Source organism: Sus scrofa, chromosome 2, assembly GCF_054392235.1.
Source record: "Sus scrofa isolate SSC_HxYL_T2T_F1_AM1 chromosome 2, Sscrofa_HxYL_maternal_Yorkshire_Landrace_v2.0, whole genome shotgun sequence".
Taxonomy (NCBI): domain Eukaryota; kingdom Metazoa; phylum Chordata; class Mammalia; order Artiodactyla; family Suidae; genus Sus; species Sus scrofa.
Window position 1 is genome coordinate 9,804,743 of NC_139384.1, and position 17,946 is coordinate 9,822,688.

At 63.1% G+C, this 17,946-nt stretch overlaps 2 protein-coding genes across 6 annotated transcripts in view; both read right to left on the minus strand.

Annotated features, from left to right (window-relative positions):
* The window catches only part of FADS2 (fatty acid desaturase 2), a 228,374-nt gene that overhangs the window by 174,798 nt on the left and 35,630 nt on the right, over nucleotides 1-17,946 (minus strand). The gene's annotated exons all lie outside the window — the stretch shown is intronic.
* Nucleotides 1-17,946, minus strand: part of DAGLA (diacylglycerol lipase alpha) — a 61,498-nt gene that overhangs the window by 4,060 nt on the left and 39,492 nt on the right. For 4 of the 5 annotated variants that reach the window (XM_021082924.2, XM_085010912.1, XM_085010914.1 and 1 more), the window contains 15 exons: nucleotides 17,588-17,726; nucleotides 14,494-14,581; nucleotides 12,378-12,512; nucleotides 11,730-11,807; nucleotides 9,877-10,001; nucleotides 7,009-7,162; nucleotides 6,396-6,479; nucleotides 6,214-6,291; nucleotides 5,677-5,757; nucleotides 4,732-4,874; nucleotides 4,302-4,370; nucleotides 4,017-4,089; nucleotides 2,567-2,763; nucleotides 1,376-1,505; nucleotides 627-814 (listed from right to left, as the gene is read on the minus strand). In XM_021082924.2, coding sequence (XP_020938583.2) covers nucleotides 627-814; nucleotides 1,376-1,505; nucleotides 2,567-2,763; nucleotides 4,017-4,089; nucleotides 4,302-4,370; nucleotides 4,732-4,874; nucleotides 5,677-5,757; nucleotides 6,214-6,291; nucleotides 6,396-6,479; nucleotides 7,009-7,162; nucleotides 9,877-10,001; nucleotides 11,730-11,807; nucleotides 12,378-12,512; nucleotides 14,494-14,581; nucleotides 17,588-17,726 — 1,762 coding nt within the window. Of the gene's footprint in view, nucleotides 1-626; nucleotides 815-1,375; nucleotides 1,506-2,566; nucleotides 2,764-4,016; nucleotides 4,090-4,301; nucleotides 4,371-4,731; nucleotides 4,875-5,676; nucleotides 5,758-6,213; nucleotides 6,292-6,395; nucleotides 6,480-7,008; nucleotides 7,163-9,876; nucleotides 10,002-11,729; nucleotides 11,808-12,377; nucleotides 12,513-13,623; nucleotides 13,804-14,493; nucleotides 14,582-17,587; nucleotides 17,727-17,946 lie in introns of those variants that run through there. The other variant, XM_085010915.1, reaches the window with a different exon arrangement.

Sequence of the window (17,946 nt, forward strand, 5' to 3'; positions counted from 1 at the left end):
ATCCATACCAAGCCAGGACCCACAGCCTCAGAGCGAATGTGAGTGGGGGTGTCTGGGAGCGTGTGCACGCCTGTGTCTGTGTGTGCAGCCTGCACACGAGGCGTCTGTACGTCAGCCGGCCCACGCAGCTGAGTGGCTGGGTCTGGCACAGGTGCACCCATCATTTTCAGGCAGGGCTACCCGTCCAAGCATGTCCTCGGGTACGAGTGACTTGGTGTCTGTCTTGGTGTGTTTCCCACATGTGAGTCAGTCTGTACGGAGCTCTGGGCACTTAGAGATACTATTTGTAAACACAGGTACAGACACATGTAAGCTTCAGTACGTGCGCGCGCGCAAGTGCGCACGCATGCTGGGTCTAAACGGCTGAGTGAATCTCTTTCCGTGGCCAGCGGTCCAGCATCCCTAGACCCCTCTAGTCCACGTGGGCTCCAGTGGTGGCAGGCTGAGGGGCAGTGGCGGCAGAGCGGGAGAGACCCCGCGGTGGGAGGGGGGCAAGTCCCCTCCCGTGCATGTGTGTAGAGCTGCATGAACACACCCGGTGTGTACGCAGAATGCACACGAGCATTCGCCATCTGAGAGCATGCTCGTGGCCCCTGGTCACACCTGCTGGGGCGGGCAGCACTGACCTGACGCTGCTGTTTCGGTGGTCTGCGGGGGGCAGGTCCAGGGCCAGGCCGGCGGGTACGGGGGGCCCCGTGGGCAGCGGCTGCTGCTGGAAGATGAGCTCAGGAGTCAGGTCCACCTCGGTGGGGCTCACCATGACCTTCGCAGCAGAGAGGAGGGCTGTCTTCCCTTTGTTGTAGTTCTCCAGCACCTGGGGACAGGGTGGGGAAGCTGGCGGTGGTGGAGGGGTGACAAGCACTGTGGGGGCAGGGCGGCAGGCCAGGCCTCTCAGGCCCAAGAGAGCTTCATGGGGTCACCTGGCTTCCCCACTAAAGGTCCCCACTCCCTCAGGAAGGCCGGGGATGGGCCCTGTGACCCTGCCTCGACCCACAGATGGGCCAGGTTGGTGTTCTCCTGCCCTGTGTCAGCCTTGCCACGGCCAGGTGATGGCTGAGGCTGTACCTGCTTGGCTGTGCATCTGTCACGTGCCAGCTGGCTGTCAGGATTTCTGAGCCCAGCCTGCCTCAGGGACAGGTCCACAGGTGCCCCCCAACGCCCTCCCACCGCGGGACCACAGAGCGGTGTGGACAGAATGCAGCTCTGGAGCCCAGGAAGTGAGCAGGCCCCCTGGCCCCACCGCAGCCCAGTGGGGGACCCTGGCTAACTTCTCTGGGCCTGGCGCCCTTGTCTCTAACACGGGGATGGAGACCTGGCCAGCAAGGCATCATGGGGCCCCAACGAGGGGGCCCGGCCCAGCACCGCCCCAGCTCACCTTGTGGAGCCCTTCCATGACCACATAGGGCAGGTGCTCGTGCAGCATGGCCGGCGAGATGATCACCTCGTTGAAGGCCTTGTTGTCGCCCCAGATGGCAAAGTAGGTGGGCTCCTCCTGCTCGCAGCAGCTGCGGGGCACAGGGGCCGGAGGGAAGTGGGGGGCAGGGGGCAGCCTGGCCTTGGACCCCGGGCCCCAGCTCTGCTCTTTGCCCTGGCTGAGTGTGGGTGGGGCGGAGTTGGAGACCCCGTGCCCGGCCTGGCCCACAGGGCTGTGTCCCCGGGCTCCTTGCCCCTGCCTCACCCAGCCAGGAACGTTTGTGCCAAACGGAGCCAGAAAGGCCGACCTAGGGCCTCAGCCCTGAGCCCCACAGAGCCTCCTCCTACCTGCTCGTGGTCTGGGCCATGCCCGCTCACAAGCCTCTGTCGGGGGAGGCAGCCCAGCCCCTCTGAGAGCTGTGCTCAGCCTCTCCTTTTCCCTCTCCTGCCCCTGCCAGCTGTCTGCTGCTAATCCCAGTGCCGAGGCCAAGTGACAACTGAGGGGTGAGCTGGCTGGGGCTAATATTAGGGTGACCCTCCTGGGCCTCTGCTTGTATGTAGATATGTGTGTATGTACGTATGTATGCACTATGTATGCATGTAGGTGTGTGTACGTCCGTACGTGTGTGTGTGTACTCTGTAGTGTGCACGTATGCATGTACACACACGTATGTACATATGTTTGTATGTACACACGTACTTATTTTCTTTTCCTTTTTACAGCTGCACCTGCGGCATATGTAGGTTTCCAGGCTAGGGGTTGAATCAGAGCTGCGGCTGCCGGTCTACACCACAGCCAGAGCCACAGCAGCACCAGATCCCAGATGAGTCTGTGACCAACACCACAGCCACAGCAACGCGGGATCCTTAACCTGCTGAGCAGAGCCAGGGATCAAACCTGCATCCTCATGGATGCTGGTTGGGTTCATTACCACTGAGCTGCGATGGGAACTCCAGAGCATCTGCTTTTAAATGGATCGCAAGTGGGGACAGCTGCCCTGGAGGATGCCAGGGAAGGGCTGACAGTGGGGACAAAGATGGGGACCGTCGAGGTGGGAGCTGCAAGTCCTGCTCTGGGCTGGCCTCTTCCGCTTCCGGGTAACCTCGCCATGGGGGCCCTGAGCCGCGGTCTGGGGTCGCGGGCAGCACCTACCAGCACTGCTCCGCTGGGTGGTTGTGGACCACGTGGATGATGCGGCCAGGCGGGTAGAGAGGGGTGCTGGCCGACAAGGCGATGGTCAGGTCGCTGGGGTGGGTCCAGAGCCGCGTGCTGGCCAGGGTGGTCACCTCCACCTCCTCGGGCAGCTCTGACTTGGGGATGCATTTGGTGGCCCCCACGATGATTCGCCACTGCGAGGATGGGGGAAGAGGGGGCGGAGCTGAGCAGCGCTGGCAGGGGCAGGGAGGTGCCCCGAAGGAGGGCTCGTAGGTGACATGGCCAGGGGGCAGAGGGAAGGACAGCATCCAGGGGGCTGAGGTGTCCAGTGGCCATGATGGCCAAAAAGGTGCCAGGACAGATGACGTGGGCTGGCTGAATTCAGGGCTGAGGACCAGTCAACCCCTCACCTAGTGCAGGGGAAACAGGTGCAGCGCAGGGAGGAACTTTGTCTAGGTCATTTCACGTCAGAGGCAGGACAGAGCCCGTAGCTCGGTGCAGGTGCACCTGCCAGACCCGGCCACGTCTGGGGTGGTTCCCCGCCGCCGGCCTGTTGGGCCTGATAAGCACCCAGGGCTGGGTCTGAGAGGAGCCATTCTATGTCCTGGAAGCGGGCTCCTCCAGGCAGACAGGGGCCCCTTAGGCTTCTCTGCCTGTCCACCCTCGGGGACTGGGCCTAGGCTCCTGCCTGCCAGAGGGTCACTGGCACCAAGGCTGGGAACAGTCCCAACCAAGCTGAGACGGTGAATGGGGGAGGGCTAGCCTGGGGGACAGAGGCCCCACTGGTCCAGCTTGGCCACCTCCTACCTCTGGGAGCCTGGCTGCAGCATGCCCACCTCTGGCCTGGCCTGCTGAGGGCCTGCTTGCTACAGGAAGAGCCCCCCAGTGTCCCCAGAGGCCTGATGAGGGGTTTGGAAGGGCTGGTCCCTCCTCTCTGCCAGGGAAGCCAGAACAGCCCCCAGATCCCTGCTGCAGGCGACCTCCAGCCTCTGGGGCCCGGGGAGAAGCACTGGCCTTTGGAGGAGGCCTTTCTGTCACACTCGAGGCACTGAGCCTCCGAACAGCTGTGTCCTGACTGCGGGCAGCTCTCTGCCCTGGGACCTGGGCCCGAGGGCCCTGGTTCCAGTCCTGACTGGGTTACAACTTGCTGCGTGAGCAAAAGCGAGTCTCTGGCCCACCCTGGGCCTCGTTTCCCCATTTGTGCAGGGACAGGCAGGGGTAGACGGGGACAGGCAGGGGGAGACGGGGACAGGCAGGGGGAGATGGGGTGAGCTCAGAGATGCGAAGGGTCTGACGGCCTGAGGTCCCATGACACCAGCCACACCCCAACCTGGCCTCACATGGCAGGGGCTTCTTGTGCTCTGTGCCAAGGGACAGGCAGGGCACAGGGCAGATAGAGGGCCCAGAGCCTGGGGGGCCCAGGCAGGAGGGAGGGGAGCGAGCTCACTTTGGGCTTGGTGCTTCGCTGCAGGACGTCCAGGAGCTGCCTGCGGAAGCCTTCCAGCTGGGACAGGCCGATCCTGGGGAGGGAGCAGGACAGCGTATCAGACTGGGTGGCCGGGGACTGGGAGGGGGGTGTGGGGGCAAGGAGACCTTCCATCAGGGTCAGGGGGAGGGTGGTGGAGAGCCTGCAGCCCCGGGGGTCCCTCCAGGATGTGGGAAGCTGCCTGGGTGAGGCCCTGAGCGGGGAGAAGAGCCCAGGCCAGGCCAGTGGAGAGAGGAAGCGACTTGCCTGGGGACAAGGTCTTTGCCCAGAACCACAGCCGTCACAAACTCCTTAGAGTACTCCATGGCGTCCTCACTGCAAGGGAAGCCGAGGGGGTGCTAAGGCGGGGGAGGGCACGGGGCTCCCCGGGGGCTCTGCTGGGCACGCCTGCGGGCAGTTTCCTAGTGACTGGAGGCCCTCTGGGGAGCGGGGCTGCCTGCTCCCTGCCCCGCCCAGCCGGGTCTGGGAGGCTCTGCTGGGGCCAGACCCCAGGGTGTGCCTGGCCTTTAACAGAGGCTCCCCCCAACTTTCTCCCGCCTCTCCCCCTTGCCAGGCCATTCCCAGTTCCCTTGTGACTGGAAACCAGACTGCCCAGGCCAGCCCCCGCCCTTAGCCCTGCCCGGCCCTTGGCCTCCCACCAGCTCCAGCCCCCTCGGAGGCCCGGGCCCCTGCTCACCTCAGCAGGCCCCCTGGCGGGGAGTACGCAAAGCACTTGAGGGTCGGGTACTGGGGACGCAGGAGGAAGGAGAGGATGGCAGCGGTGCCTGCCCCCAGGGAGTGGCCCACCACGATCAGGCCGTAGTGTTTGGTTCCGCGGCCCTGGGGGACCAAGAGCAGCCCTGAAAGCCCTGCCCACGGGCCTTTAAGCTGACCGTCTTAGCTGCTATCAGGGAGGCTGAGGGGTCTTCCCAGAGTCCTGAGAGCATGTCGGTGCCATGTGGCTGCCGGGGCGGAGCTAGGCCCCCACAGAGCAACTTCTTGGGGAGCCTACCCAACAAACTCCTAGTCATCCTTCAAAACCTTGCTTGGAGGTTACGTCCTTGGAGAAGCCCTTCTTGATTTTTCCTGGAGAGGCTCTCTCCCTCCTAGATAAATGCACCCGTAGCTGGGATGGATCTTGATATACAGTGAGGAGACTCTGTCATCATCACGTGGTTACCTGCTCCCATCTCTGTGCCCCAACAGCTAGACGGGGTCTCCTGAGGCCAGGGACTGCCTGGCTTTGGGAAGGGCAGTTGGCAGTACCCCAAGAGCTGCCTGCCTGCACAGGGAAGAGTGGGCAGGGCCCAGATGGTCCCCAACCAGAGCAGCATTCTGCATTTCACAAGGCCCCAGCCTGAGCCGCCCTTGTGCCTCTGATGACAGGCACAAAGCACGTGGGCACAGCTGGGCAGGGCTGAGCAGGGGTGTCCCAGAGAAGCTGGTACAAAAGAAGAAAGGGCCAGAGGTGGGGAGAGGGACTGGGCAGGGAGGAGCGGGCGGGGAGCCAGGGGTCACAGGAGGGTGTCGGAGTCTGGCCTGTGGGAGAGGGCCACCAGTCACCCATCCTGCCCCCGGTCTGCTGCCCTGCGGGAAGGCAAGCCGGGAGTGGCCAGGGCTCCTGGCATGGAAAACTCCTCACCAGGTCTCGCCCGAAGGCCTGGGACAGGACCATCTCCTGCTCCAGCTTCTTCTTGATGTACTCCGCCGAGAGGACCATGCCCTGGGTGAGGAGGGAACCGAGGCGGGGTCACGGGAAGGGAAGGGGGCCTTCAGGGGACCGGCAAAAGCTCAGGGACGCAAAGCCTGCTAACGCTGTCCTGCCTGTCCCCCCTCTGGTCCTCATAACCACTTGGCCGTGGGGGCCGGTGGCACTTCGCCACAGCATTTCCACTGCCCAGATGGGAAGACGGAGACTCGAGGAGGGGATGCGTGTTTAAAGAAGCCAGTGTGATCGCGTCCCAGTTGCCTCCTCGAGCTCTTGTGGACGGGATCTGTGGGGCAGGGCCACGGGGGGCCCGGCAGGTGGGGGGCAGTGGAACTTCCAGACGGCCCTCGCCTCTCTGACCCATCTCTTTGGGCGAGACCAGTGAGCCCGGGGGAGCCCCCACCCTGACAACGGGACGGGCCCACAGGCTGGCAGGGGAGGAGAAGGCCCGGGGGCCCACAGGAGGGGTACCTTGTGTCCCAGCCAGGTGCCGTGGTGGCCCTCCACCGGGAGGCGCTCAGCGTCACCGGTCAGGTCCGTCAGGGCATCCTTGTGGGGAGAGAGGCCGGTGAGGAGCGGGCTGAGGCCAGGAAAGCGGAGGCGGGTGCCCCTTGGGGGCCCATGGGGCAGGCAGGGGGCACCGGGCGGCGTACCTTGGGGGACAGGGTTCCCCGGATACTGATCACTACCTTCTTCTTGTCGTGGTCCACTGCCACGTAGAAGGGGGTTTCGTAGACCTGGGAGAAGGGCGGTTTGTGAGCCTGGAAGGGGCTGGACCCAGGGAAGTGACCTCAGCAGGTCTCCTTTGGAGCTGGGGAATCTGGCGCCTCTGGGACCTACATGTGACCGCTCTGCCTGCGAGGGTCACTTTAGGTGCCTCCCAACCCAGCACACAGCCCACCCTGCCTCTCAACACGCCTCGGGCGGCCCCGCCGGCAGCCTCGTGCCTGCTCAGGCAGCGGGGTTGCCTCACTGCTCCCGCCCTCAATTCCTTCCCCCCAAAGGCTGGGACCAGGAAGCCCCATTACTGGGCGCAGGGTTGGGGTCCACTTCCCAGCCCCAGGGGGGGGTGCAGGCCGGGCTGCAGGGAACAGGAGGGGCCCAGCTCTAGTCTGCCAGCCAAACCAAGGGCTCTTGCTGGCAGGGGTCGGGGGGACAGCTGCGACACCCCAGGCCCCAGCCCCACCTGCGCCCTGGAGCCTGCAGAGGACCAAGGCTGGGGGGAGGCTGCACGCCGGCCTGGCCCAGCCGGCCCCGGCCTCTCACCGCGTCGTGGCAGGAGGTGTAGACGATGTCCACCGCGGTCATGTTCTCGTCCAGGAAGTGGCGCCGGATGGCAATGGCGTTGCAGCCACAGCAGTTGTCTTCCTCGATGGTCACTCCAGGGGCAAACCGGGGCCGTGCGGGGCACAGGCAGCACCTGGGCGGGGTGGCAGAGGGTTCAGGGCCAGCGTCCCCCATGGAGCAAAGGTTTCCCCGCTCCTCTTTGGAACCTATTCTTGCAGCCCCACCCCCTCTCCAAAGCATCCCTTGTAAAAGCTCCACCGGCCGCTTCCCAGCACCCACCTCCCCCCCCAGACAGCACGTGACCTGGTGGGTCTCTCCCTCCCCTTGTGGGCTGGAGGCGCCCTCTCTCAGGGACTGCTTCTCCCTCGTGGGCAGCCTCCTTGGCCTCGGACTCTCGCCAAGGACCCAGACGTCAGCCCTGGATTCTCTCTAGTGACACCTGCGCCCGCGGGACCTTATCCAGCCTTGGGCTTTAAATACCACCTGTGCACTGATGAGCCCCCCCAGACCTGCTCCCATTCAACAGCCTACGCAATGCCTCCTCCCAGATGTCCCACAGGACTGCAACCTCTCCCGGCCTCCGTCCCCAAGGACCTGCCTCCTGTGCTTGGGCAGTCCCCCCACCTCCTCCTCAGTGCTTGGCGCCCGACTTGGAGCCATGGGGTCCTCAGCCCACCTCACACCCCACAACCAGTCGGTCAGCACATCTGCCTTCAAATTCCGGACCAGACTCGGACCACTTTCCCTCACCCCCACCCCAACCCTGCTCCAGGCCGCTTAATCCCTGCCCAGGAGCGTCATGGGGTCTCCTGAACAGTCACCCTCGTCTACACTCGCCCCCTTATGTCCTCAATTCGGCAGCCAAGGGGACCTCTTAACATGTAAGTCAAGCCACACCCCTGCACCCAAAACTCTGCAGGGCCACCCTTGCTGCCCAGCGGAAAAGCCGGCATCCTTGCAAGGGCTGAGGGCCCCACCCCATCTGACCCCCCACCTCTGGCCTGTTGCCAGACTCCCCTTGGCCCTAATCCTGCCTCAGCATCTTTGCGTGGCTCCCTCAGCCTAGAACGCTCTTCTCCCAGATCCTGTGCCTCAGTCCATCAGGCCTCTGCTCAAATGTTATGCTAAGTGAGGTCTGGCCCTGCCCAGCACCAGCCTGCCAACAGCCTGCCTAATTTTTCTCTAAAGCACCCATCTGCTCCAAAGGGCTGCACTTCCCCGTCTGTGTCTCCCCGCCAGGCGGTGGGCTCCACAGGGCAGGGGTTGCTGTGCTTTGGTTCACAGTTATGTCCTCAACATCAAGCACAGCAGCAGGCACACAGCAGGCTCCCCCCAAACGAATAGGCAATGGGCAAGCGGCTGAGCTGGGGCACTCAGCTAGGGTGCAGCTGCTCCTCAGGCCACCAGAGGGAGCCGGCACCCAACAGATGGGGCCCTGGAGGCCGGAGAGCATGTGACCCGAGCTGACCACTTTTCCTGCTGAGATTTTACTTAAGAATCCTAGGTGCTGAGAGGTTCGTCTTCACGTGAGCAGCACCTGAGGGCCTGTTACCTACCTCCTAAGAGGGACAGGCCTTGCTGAGAAAACCCAGGATCAAGCAAAGCCCTGGATCTGGGGTGGGCCACCACCTCCGTGGGCAGGGAGGCCAGCTGTGCCCTCAAGGGGTCTGAGGTCCTTCTGCTTTCTCTCCCTGCGGCACGAGAAGCTGCTGCAGATCCCACCCCCCCCCTCCGCCCCGTCTGCAGGGTGCCTCAAGAACACAGGTTGCTGGTGACTCCCTGGCTTCAGAAACATCCCACAGGCGGGCAGGATGGACACTGCCTGTACAAACAACATCCCCGCCCTGCCAGTGAGGGACGAGGCAGGGCTGTGGGGCCCAGGTCTCAGGACTCCTCGTCCAGTGCTCATTCTGAGAGGCCTCTCAGCTGCTGCAGGGGCTCCCGAGGATGCTGGGGGGCAGGGAGAAGCCAGCTGCGGGGAGATGGGGGGGTGGTCTGGCAAAGAAGGCAAGGGGCCTGGGTGCCCTGGTCGGCTCTGTCAGCGGCTCAGGGATGACGAGAACCAGTCCGAGAGCCCCTCAGCGTTCTGCGGGAAGGACGCTGCAGGAGGGGGTGGCTGCTACGGGCTGCAAGGGTGGGGTGTCGTGGACAGAAGCTGCCCGTCCAGCATGCCAGCCTTTCTGGAACAGGGAGCCTGGGAGCTGTCCTCCTTCCAGCCCTGCGCCAGAGGAAGGTGAGACACCAAAGAGCGGGAGGGGCCCTCTCAGAGTGGTTCCTCCTCTGGGCCACTTAGGACAGCAGAGTCCACCCTGGCCCCAGGTGTGGGCTGAGGGTGGCACCCGGCTGAAGCCTCGCCAACTCCCTCAGAAGAGGGTTGGAGCCTCTCACAAAGGGGCTTCTTGCTGCCCTTCCAGAAGCTTCGGAAAGGCAGAGCACAGGAGGGGGCCCAGGAGAAGGGAAGACGTGGCAGAGGGCGGGGAGAGAGACGGGGGCTGGGGACGGGGGACCTGAGCTGCCAGATGCTGAGGAGCCTCTCACATCATCCTCTCAGGCAACTCCAGGAGCCATGCATCTCCATGCCCATTTCACAGATACGGAAACTGAGGCCCGCTGAGGTAGGCTGACCTGCCCCGGGCTGCAAGTGACCAAGTGTGGATTCAAACCCAATGCGGTGTGATTCCAAAGCCCATGCTCTTCCTCATCCAGGAGGAACGCAGCATCAGGAAGGTGGAGGCCTAGAGGTGGAGCTGGAGAAGCCGGGGCAGACCGCAGGGGAGGTGGGGGCAGGGCGGCAGGCACAGTCCCTCTAGGGAGAGCCCCCCTCGGGAGGCAGGGACTGGTACTCACGAGCAGGACCGGGCCAGCTGGCAGAGGCCGCAGGCCGGCTTGCGCATCAGGTACATGGGCCAGCCGTAGGCGGCCAGGGCGAAGAGCATGTAGTAGCAGACCTCCTTGTAGCGGAGCATCTCTTGCTGGAAGAGAGGAGGCCCAGGGGTCAGCTCCCGCCCGCCCGAGCTTCAGGGCCCGCAGGCTCCCTCCATGGGGGGCGGGAGAGGGAGCTGCCCCCCGCCACGCCCACCTGCCTGGAGCAGGGAGGGGGATGCTCCCCCGATGATAATTGCATTTCCCTAATTATCTCCGTGCAACCAGGGCACAGATCCTCCCGAGACCCGTCCTGTCGCTCCAATCTCAGAATTAATGATTTGGGGACAGAAAAACACTCGAGCACTGGATCGATGTCCAAGAAGGGAAGAGAAAGGGGGGAGGTGAGAGTGACGATCGCCCCCCTGTGGTGTCAGGCCCGGGAAGGGCCTGTTTAACCCTGAGCGGCCCGGACCCTCCAGAGGCATGGGGGCGGTACCCAGCCTGGAGACCCAGACACGCTGGGGGACCGGCCAGTCGCCCACCCTCAGGGAGCCCTGGGCTCGACTCAAGGGTGTCTGGGGTAGATTGGATCTCTCCAGGGAAGGCGCCAGCTTGAAAGCCAGTGTCTGAGGCCAGGCTGTTGTTATCAGCCTGAGGGAGGGGGAGACACAGGCGTCCCAGCAAAGTGGCTTCCAGGGTCCATCCCCGGCGCCCCGGGCTCTGGGGGCCTCCTGCACTTAGAGGGAATTAGTTGCCTTGTAAAAGTTAAAGAGGGTGATTAGTCATCCTGTGAAATAAGCAGCACCTTAATCGGGGCCCAGAGGGGTGGAACCGTCCCCAGCCGCTCTGCTCTTCAGGAACGCACCGCCCAGAAGGTAATTACCCTCTGGCTCAGGGCAGAGGGCGGGGCCCTGGCAGCCTGGCTGGCTGGCAGGCAGGGACCCCAGCTTCCCGGGGCTTGGGCTTGGCTGCCCCACCCGGGGAAGATGATAATGAACCTGGGCAGCCCCTCACTGCTCCCCCCATCCCCCCCAGCAAGAAGCACCTGCCAGCGATGGGCTATTTTAAGAAGGGATGCAAGCGCCTGCTTTGGGAAGTAGGCGCAGACAGGGATTCAGATGTGAAGGATGAATCCTTTCGAATGGTATCCCCACGAGCACCACCGCTCACTGGCACCGTGCTGGGAACTGGGCTGGGGCTGGCTCGTTCCTCCCCTCCAGGGCTCTGAGCGGAAGGCATGCCCAGCACCATAGGCACTGCGAGAACAGGCTCAGAGGGGTCAGGGACGTGCTCAAGGTCACGGCCACAGGAGCGGAGCTCTGCACACCAAGTCCCAAGGCAGGCTGCAGCTTCGGCCCTGGGCGAGGGGCTCCCCCCACCCCCGGTCCCCCAACCCCCGAGGCCTCACCCCTCCTTTACTGGGACACCCACACTGGATTTCTACTGAAGGCAATTAAGAAGAGGTTCTGCTTCTCAAAAAAAGCTTGGAAACCAGAGGGCTGTGTCCTGCTGCTGCCTTTTAAAACAATAGCAACCGCGGCTACAGTAGCAGTAGCAGCTCACCCCTGTGAAGCCCTTTCTAATCTCAGGAGGCCAGGACCACTGAGCACAGCGAGGCGACTCAGGGGTTCTGTTTGCAGCACCAGCGCAGTGTGGGGGGTGCTCGGGAGGAAGAGGGTGTGAATGGAGGAGAGAGGCCGCCTGGAGAACGGGGGGGGGGGGGGGGGGGGCGGGCACGCAGAGCAGAGACAGCGGGCAGGTGGTCTGCTTGGGCCATCCGGGCAGAGGGAGAGAAGGACCAGGAACAGGGCTGGGGTCGGGGGGCTGCGACTCACCGAGTTCTTGAGGTCGAGGTACTTGGTGTTTCTGGTCACCGGCATCCCAGACAGAAAGGCCAAGATGTCGTTGTTGGCCTGGAAAACAGGTGCGTGAGGGGGGCCGCCCCGGGAAAGGGTCCAGGCTCCCGCCCTGCCCCCTGCCTGCTGCCCAAGGGCCTGAGAGCCCAAAGGAGCGTGTGGTTTCTAGCCCTTCCGTGACCCGGCCAGTTTGCCAAAAGCTGAGGTCTCCTCATGTTTCCAGCTGCTCCCCTTCCATCCAAAGCCTCAGCCCCCAGGGACGTCGCTAGCCCAGGCCGGGGAAATAGCGTGTTCTGTACGGGGTGCTGGGAGACTTCGGCTTGGACTGCTGAGCTGGCGGGGCTGGGGTGGAGCCGAGCATGGAGGCTGGAGGCTGGAGCGTGGAGACGAATGGATGGCTCCTCAGGCCCTGCCATCAGACGTCCAGCCCCGGAGACACACACGGCCCAGTGCAGGGGTGACACCCAAGCAAGAGCCAAGAGACAGTCTGGCTAAAGGGATAAGCTGCAGAAGGGAGGGGAGCGAGCCTCCAAAGGCTGACCTGCGGGGCCTGAGAGGGCACGTGGAAGCCAGGGGGCAGCAGGGCCAGCCGGGAGGGCTGCGCGGGGAGGCCTCGGAGGGGCTCACCTCGTCCAGCACGGCGTTGCGCTTGGCCCGCTGCCGCTGCCGGAGCAGCACCAGGCCAGCGATGATGTCGGATGGCACGATGTCGAGGTCTCGGAAAAACTCGGCGAAGAGGTAGGCGATTTCCGAGTAGGCGTCCTAGCGGCCCAAGGAGGCGGGAGGCGGGGGCAGGGGAGCGGGGGAGAGAGAGAGAGCAGGCGTGAATGGCCGGGGCTGGGCTTTGCTCCGGCTCCCTGTGCAAGCTCCCCCGTCCGGGGCTCCGGGCCCCTGCGGACCTGGTAGAAGCCAGCACTGACCCTCTCTGTCCCCCACCGCCTGGCCCTTCTGTCCCTGGAGCTCCTACGGGACTCACTGGCACTGCCTACCACACACAGATGCCCCCAAGAGCCATTTCCTGCTCTTCCCCCGGTCCTGGGCGTCAAGGCCGGCCTGGTCTTTCTCCTTCGGCCTTTCTCTCTAGCAGAGACGCCAAAGCTAAGCTCCTGGCTGCTTTCTCCCCACCTCCCGCCAGCTGTGACCTTGAATGGCCCGCTAAGGGCTCTATGGAGCTCCGGGTCTCAGGACCCGTGTGCCCACGGCTGGATGCTCAGGGACCCCCAGTATGCCGGAGACGGGTCATATGATGGTGGGCCAGTGCCCCTGCTGCACCACGAGCTCTGTCCTCAGGACAGTGGTGCTTGGGGCCTGGGGGTGCAGACCAGGCAGGGTCCCCCCCCATCTCCTGACAAGCGGAAGTCTGGAACCCCTTCCCTAACGGGCTGCGGTAGGCGGGGGGGTGATGGTGGAAGCCAGCTAGGCACCCGGTTCTCTCTTGCTGGGTTTCACCCTTGAGGGTCTGGCACTTGTGAGAGAAGAAAACTCAAGGGCTGCAAACTCAAAAGGCCTAATGAGGCCAAAGGGAGCCAGTGGCTGCTGCTAGGGGCCCACCTCGGCCAAATCGGGAAACGCTGAACTTCACATCAATGCCCTGATTTTTAAGCGCTGGCCTCCAAAGGGAATCCTTAAGCAACAAAGCGCGAGCGGATCAAAATCTGCTCTGGGCTGGACCTGACCTGACGCCGGGCCATCAGTGCTTGAGGGGACCCAGGCTGGGGGAGGCCTGCCTTTTCCCCAGGCTCCAGCACCAGTCCCGAAGCTGCCCTCTCCAGGCCCTAGGCTGAGACCCTTCAGACCTCAGAGAGCCCCGCCCACCAGGGAACCTCAGGGGTGTGGGGGGGCTGGGGGGGCTTTCTTATGCTTGATTACTCACTCTAGGCTCACCAGGGGCTGCGGTGGGAGGAAGCCACTCAAGGCTTCTGGTGGCTTCCATGGAGGGCATTTGCTGTCTGGCTCGGGGAGGAGTGGTCTCCTGAGCTCACTGGCTCTGCCACTAACTAGCTGTGGGACGCTGAGCAAGTCACTCCACCTCTCTGGGCCTCAGCTGCCTGATCTGCAAAACGAGGGGTGGGACTAGATGATCCCTAAGGGCCCTGCCAGCGCTGGGGGGCTCCGCCAAGGGCCCCCGAGGGCCCGGCCTCCCCTCCTCCCACCCCGGCCGCCGCCCCCGCCTGCCTTCCGCTGTGCCCTGGCCCATCTGGTTATTCCTCAGAGCACTTGGCACTGGGGCAGAGGGTGGACAGTGCCATCCAGGGCCGCACCAAACACCGCCCGCTCCAAGGGATCATCCAGAGTGATTTGCAGCTGGCAAGTCACTGCTTGTCTTTTTTTGGCTGCACCTGAGGCATGAGGAAGCTCCTGGGCCAGGGATCAAACCCGCGCCACGGCAGTGACCTGAGCCACAGCAGTAGCACCATGGGATCCTCAACCTGCCGAGCCCCTAGGGAACTCCGTCCGAGACACCGCTCTGCTTTCTTTTCAAGTCCCCCTGGTTTTGCAGCATCTCTTCTAAACTAAACTTTAAGTTCCAAGGGAGTTGATAAAAAGTCTTCAAATGTTTCTGTCCGCTTGACAGAGCAAGGGGTTGGCTGCTGTGCCCTTGGGGGGAGTGGGTCTTCCAAGGAGCAGGCTGTCACCTGTGCCTGCTCAGAGCCCCGCCCGGCCCCCTTGTGGCCCCGCCGAGGAGGGAAGGCTCCCGAGTGGCAGCACGTGAGCCCGAGGCCAGCCACTTGCCAGGACTTACTGACTGCGAGTCCTTTGTCCGAGTGCAGCAGAGGAACACTTTGAGCCGGCGTGACCAGCTGGTGGCCTGACCCTCTTCTAAGCGGTGCCTGCAGTGGGGGAGAGTCGGTATGAGTAAGGACGGAGGGCGGAACCAGAAGAGCTGGGCCCAGACATTATGGAAACAGGGCAGCCTGTTCCCAGGACCTCGCCAAAGGCTCCCGGGCAGCGGGGTCAAGGGGAGAATAGGTCTGGGCCCGGCCAAAGCTGGGTGGCCAGTGACCAGCTGTCAGCCAGAAGGGCTCTCCTTGGGGGGCTCCTGCTGGCCTGAGGTGGTGCACCGTTAGCCAAGGCCAGGACCTGTGCTCCTGGCTGCCGGCAGACTGACACGGTCATGCCCCGGGGGCTTCAGAGCTGAGAGCCCAAACTGAGGGCTGCCCCGTGGCCCACGCGTGCAAAGGGTCAATCCAAGATGGCGGCAGCGTGCCCCCTCTGCTGCCACGTACCAAGGCCCTGGAGCAGGCCTGTGGGACAGACCTGCTTCCCTTCTCGGAAGAGATTTCAGATACTCATGTTCTCTGTACTTGGGGGAGTTTAAGGGGCTGAAAGAGGCCTAAGATTTCACAACCCCACGGCTGGCCCTCTCTTCCCCCCGCACCCCAACAGCCCCAGTGGCTCTGGCTGCTCTGATGAGGAGTCAGGGCAGCCAGGAGTCTGCACCCAAAGGGAGAGCGACTGGCCAGTTATCCACAAAGGCCCTTCTGACACTGGGTACCCAGAGGTTGGTGTGTTTTGAGCATAAAGAGAACAGATTCAGCTTTACAAATGTACGTGTCCAGACTGAGTGAGAAGAGGCTGGCTTGCTTCTATGACATGTGCCCTCTCTGCCCCTTCAGAGCCTGGTGCTGGGTGATTAGGAGGAGGGGCACGGGTGGCCCCAGATGCCCGTGAGGCACTTAGCATCCATCAGGAGTGACAGGCCAGGCCCTCCTCCCCAGCCTCTCGGCTCCTCTCTACAGCTAAGGGCTGCTGCCTGCTCCCAACCCTGGTTCCATGGGCCGTGGGCCGCAAGGGCAGGGAAAGCCACAGGGCCTTCCAGGGCTGCAGAATGGGGGTAGGAAGTTGCAAGGGAACTGCTATTTCTGGGACGTGCCAGCCCTTCGGGACTTGGGCAGCCTGACATCCTAAGCCAACATCCAACCTACTAGAGGCTTGATAAAGGGACAGCATGCTGGCCAGGCTGAGTTACCAGAGCATCAAGTTCTTTAATCCTTTCTAACCAAAGTGGCTTTTAAACATTTGGAGAAAATTTCCTCCCTTCCCTCTGGCAGGTGGAGGAGCTGTAGACTCTACTGCAGTACCCATTGTGCCCACCAGGGAGCAGATGGCACTGATGACATGTCTGGCCTGATGCATCAGTTAGGCTACAGACACCAAGACTGGGAGAGACACATTAAATCTGGATAGGGAGTCTCATGGATCCAGCACCCTCTGCCCGGAGGCTCATTAAAGTAAAAGGCGGGCAGTTACTCCTTCTGCAAAGAGCCACAGTTAAGGCTCCCAGGGAGGAGTGGTGGGAAGAACCTTCCTCTAAACCCCACCAGATTTCACTGGAAGGAGAAAGGGCCAAGGACTTCAACAGCTCCCTGACTTCCAGAATCTAAAATAACCCATCAGTGTGGCTCAGGAGGGTTTGTGCACATCCCCAAACCTGCAGGTGGATGAAGGGTCGGCAGGCTTGAAGACATCGCTGTTAGACCCACTGCTGGTTTCAGAGCAGAGGGCAGGCGATAGGGGAGCGGCCTGACAGGTGGTCACGGCAGCCCAGCCATGGCCTGTGCTGCCCTCCCAAGCCCACCAAGAACTGGACAAACCACAACGGGTGGGGATCTGTGCACTCTGAGGCCCCTCGCCTCCCACACGGGGCCCAGAAGTGCTGGAAAACTTTCTAATTCAGATGACAGCCACCGCCAACTTTCAGCTGCAAAGGAGCTGCTGCCCTGGGCCCCAAAGGCAATTACGCAGAGTCGAGGCGGTGGGTAGATTTTTTTTTTCCTGGGGCCCCAGGAGCCCAGAAACCAGGTCAGGCAGGGGCATGTGCTCAGAGTGAGCAAAATGGGACGGGTGGTGGCCAGCAGCTGCACCGGGAGAAATGACGGGCTCTGGGGCCTTGGCTCCAAAACCTGGCATTTGGGGCTGGGAGGTGGCTGGCCCGGGTGCAGGTGTGGCTCTGGCCACAGCTGACGTGGAGCGCCCAGGGGAGCCAGATGTGGAGGAATGGGAGGGTGGGATGGGGCCTGGGCGACCTAGTCCCCTGGTTGAGGGCTCCCAACCCTGCTGCCAGGTCCCCTCCCCAACAACCTGACCTGGGCCAAGTGACCTGCCCTCCCTGAGACCCAGACTGCTCCCCTTGGGAATGGGTCTCCCAGCTGCACCAGGGTTGACAAGAGGATTACACAGGCAGATGGTGGGAAGGGCTCAGATGCTCAATTAAAAGGGGTCACTGAGACCCAGCCTGAAAGCAGCACCCACCCCCCTTTGCTTTCAATAAACAGGAACCCTCTGATCACGCCTGGACTCCCTCCCTCATTCTCTCTGCCATGGCACAGCCTTCCCCCTTTACCAAAACTCTGGGCAAAACCTCCCCTCCTCCAGGAAGCCTTCCTTGATTAACCTCCCCCAGCCTCCTTAATCCTAGAGGCGGACTCTCCTGGCGGCTAAGAGCAGGGGCTCTAAAGCCAGAGTGCCCAGGCTTGATCCCTGCCACAGCTCTTGCCAGCTGTGTCACCTCAGGCAAGTCACATAACCTCTCGGTGCCCTAGTTTCTTCATCTGTATTATAGGACGGATGCTAACAGCTCCCTCGGGGAGCTACCGTGAGTTAATACATGCCATTCTTGGCTGGCTGTACACGTGCTTCCTTCCTATGGTTACTGGCTGATGACAGGGACAAATGGCTGCCACTGACTAAGCACGACCTTCCTGTGTCAGGCACGCTGTGAAATCCCAGGAACGGTCGTGGTTCCCGCTGTACAGACCAGGGAGCTGAGGGGAGCCCGTGGCTCACGCTGAGTTGTGGCGCTCAGGGACGGCCCGCCACCCGCCCGGCCGACTGACCGCAGGTTGTAGGTGCGCAGGTTGCGCTGCCTCCGCTTGGTGGCCCTCAGCTTGACGAAGGTGCGGCCCGTGGGGTCGAAGACGCAGAGGACGGTGATGCAGACGCTCAGGATGACCACCCAGTTGCAGACGACCATCCCTGGGGAGGCGGCGGCGGCGGGAGCCAGAGGGTCACGGTGCTGGGGACGCCTCGCTGGCTCTTCAGAAGGGGCGCCGGGGCCTCCCTACCCCCAGCTGCTTCTGGGGCCCGATGACATGGCCCCAGCCTCTGGCCACGCGGCCGTCCCCCGACTGAGCAGGGACCCCAAGGCCCATCCTTACACAGGGCACATGCTCTGTGGGTTTCCAGAGCCCCAGGC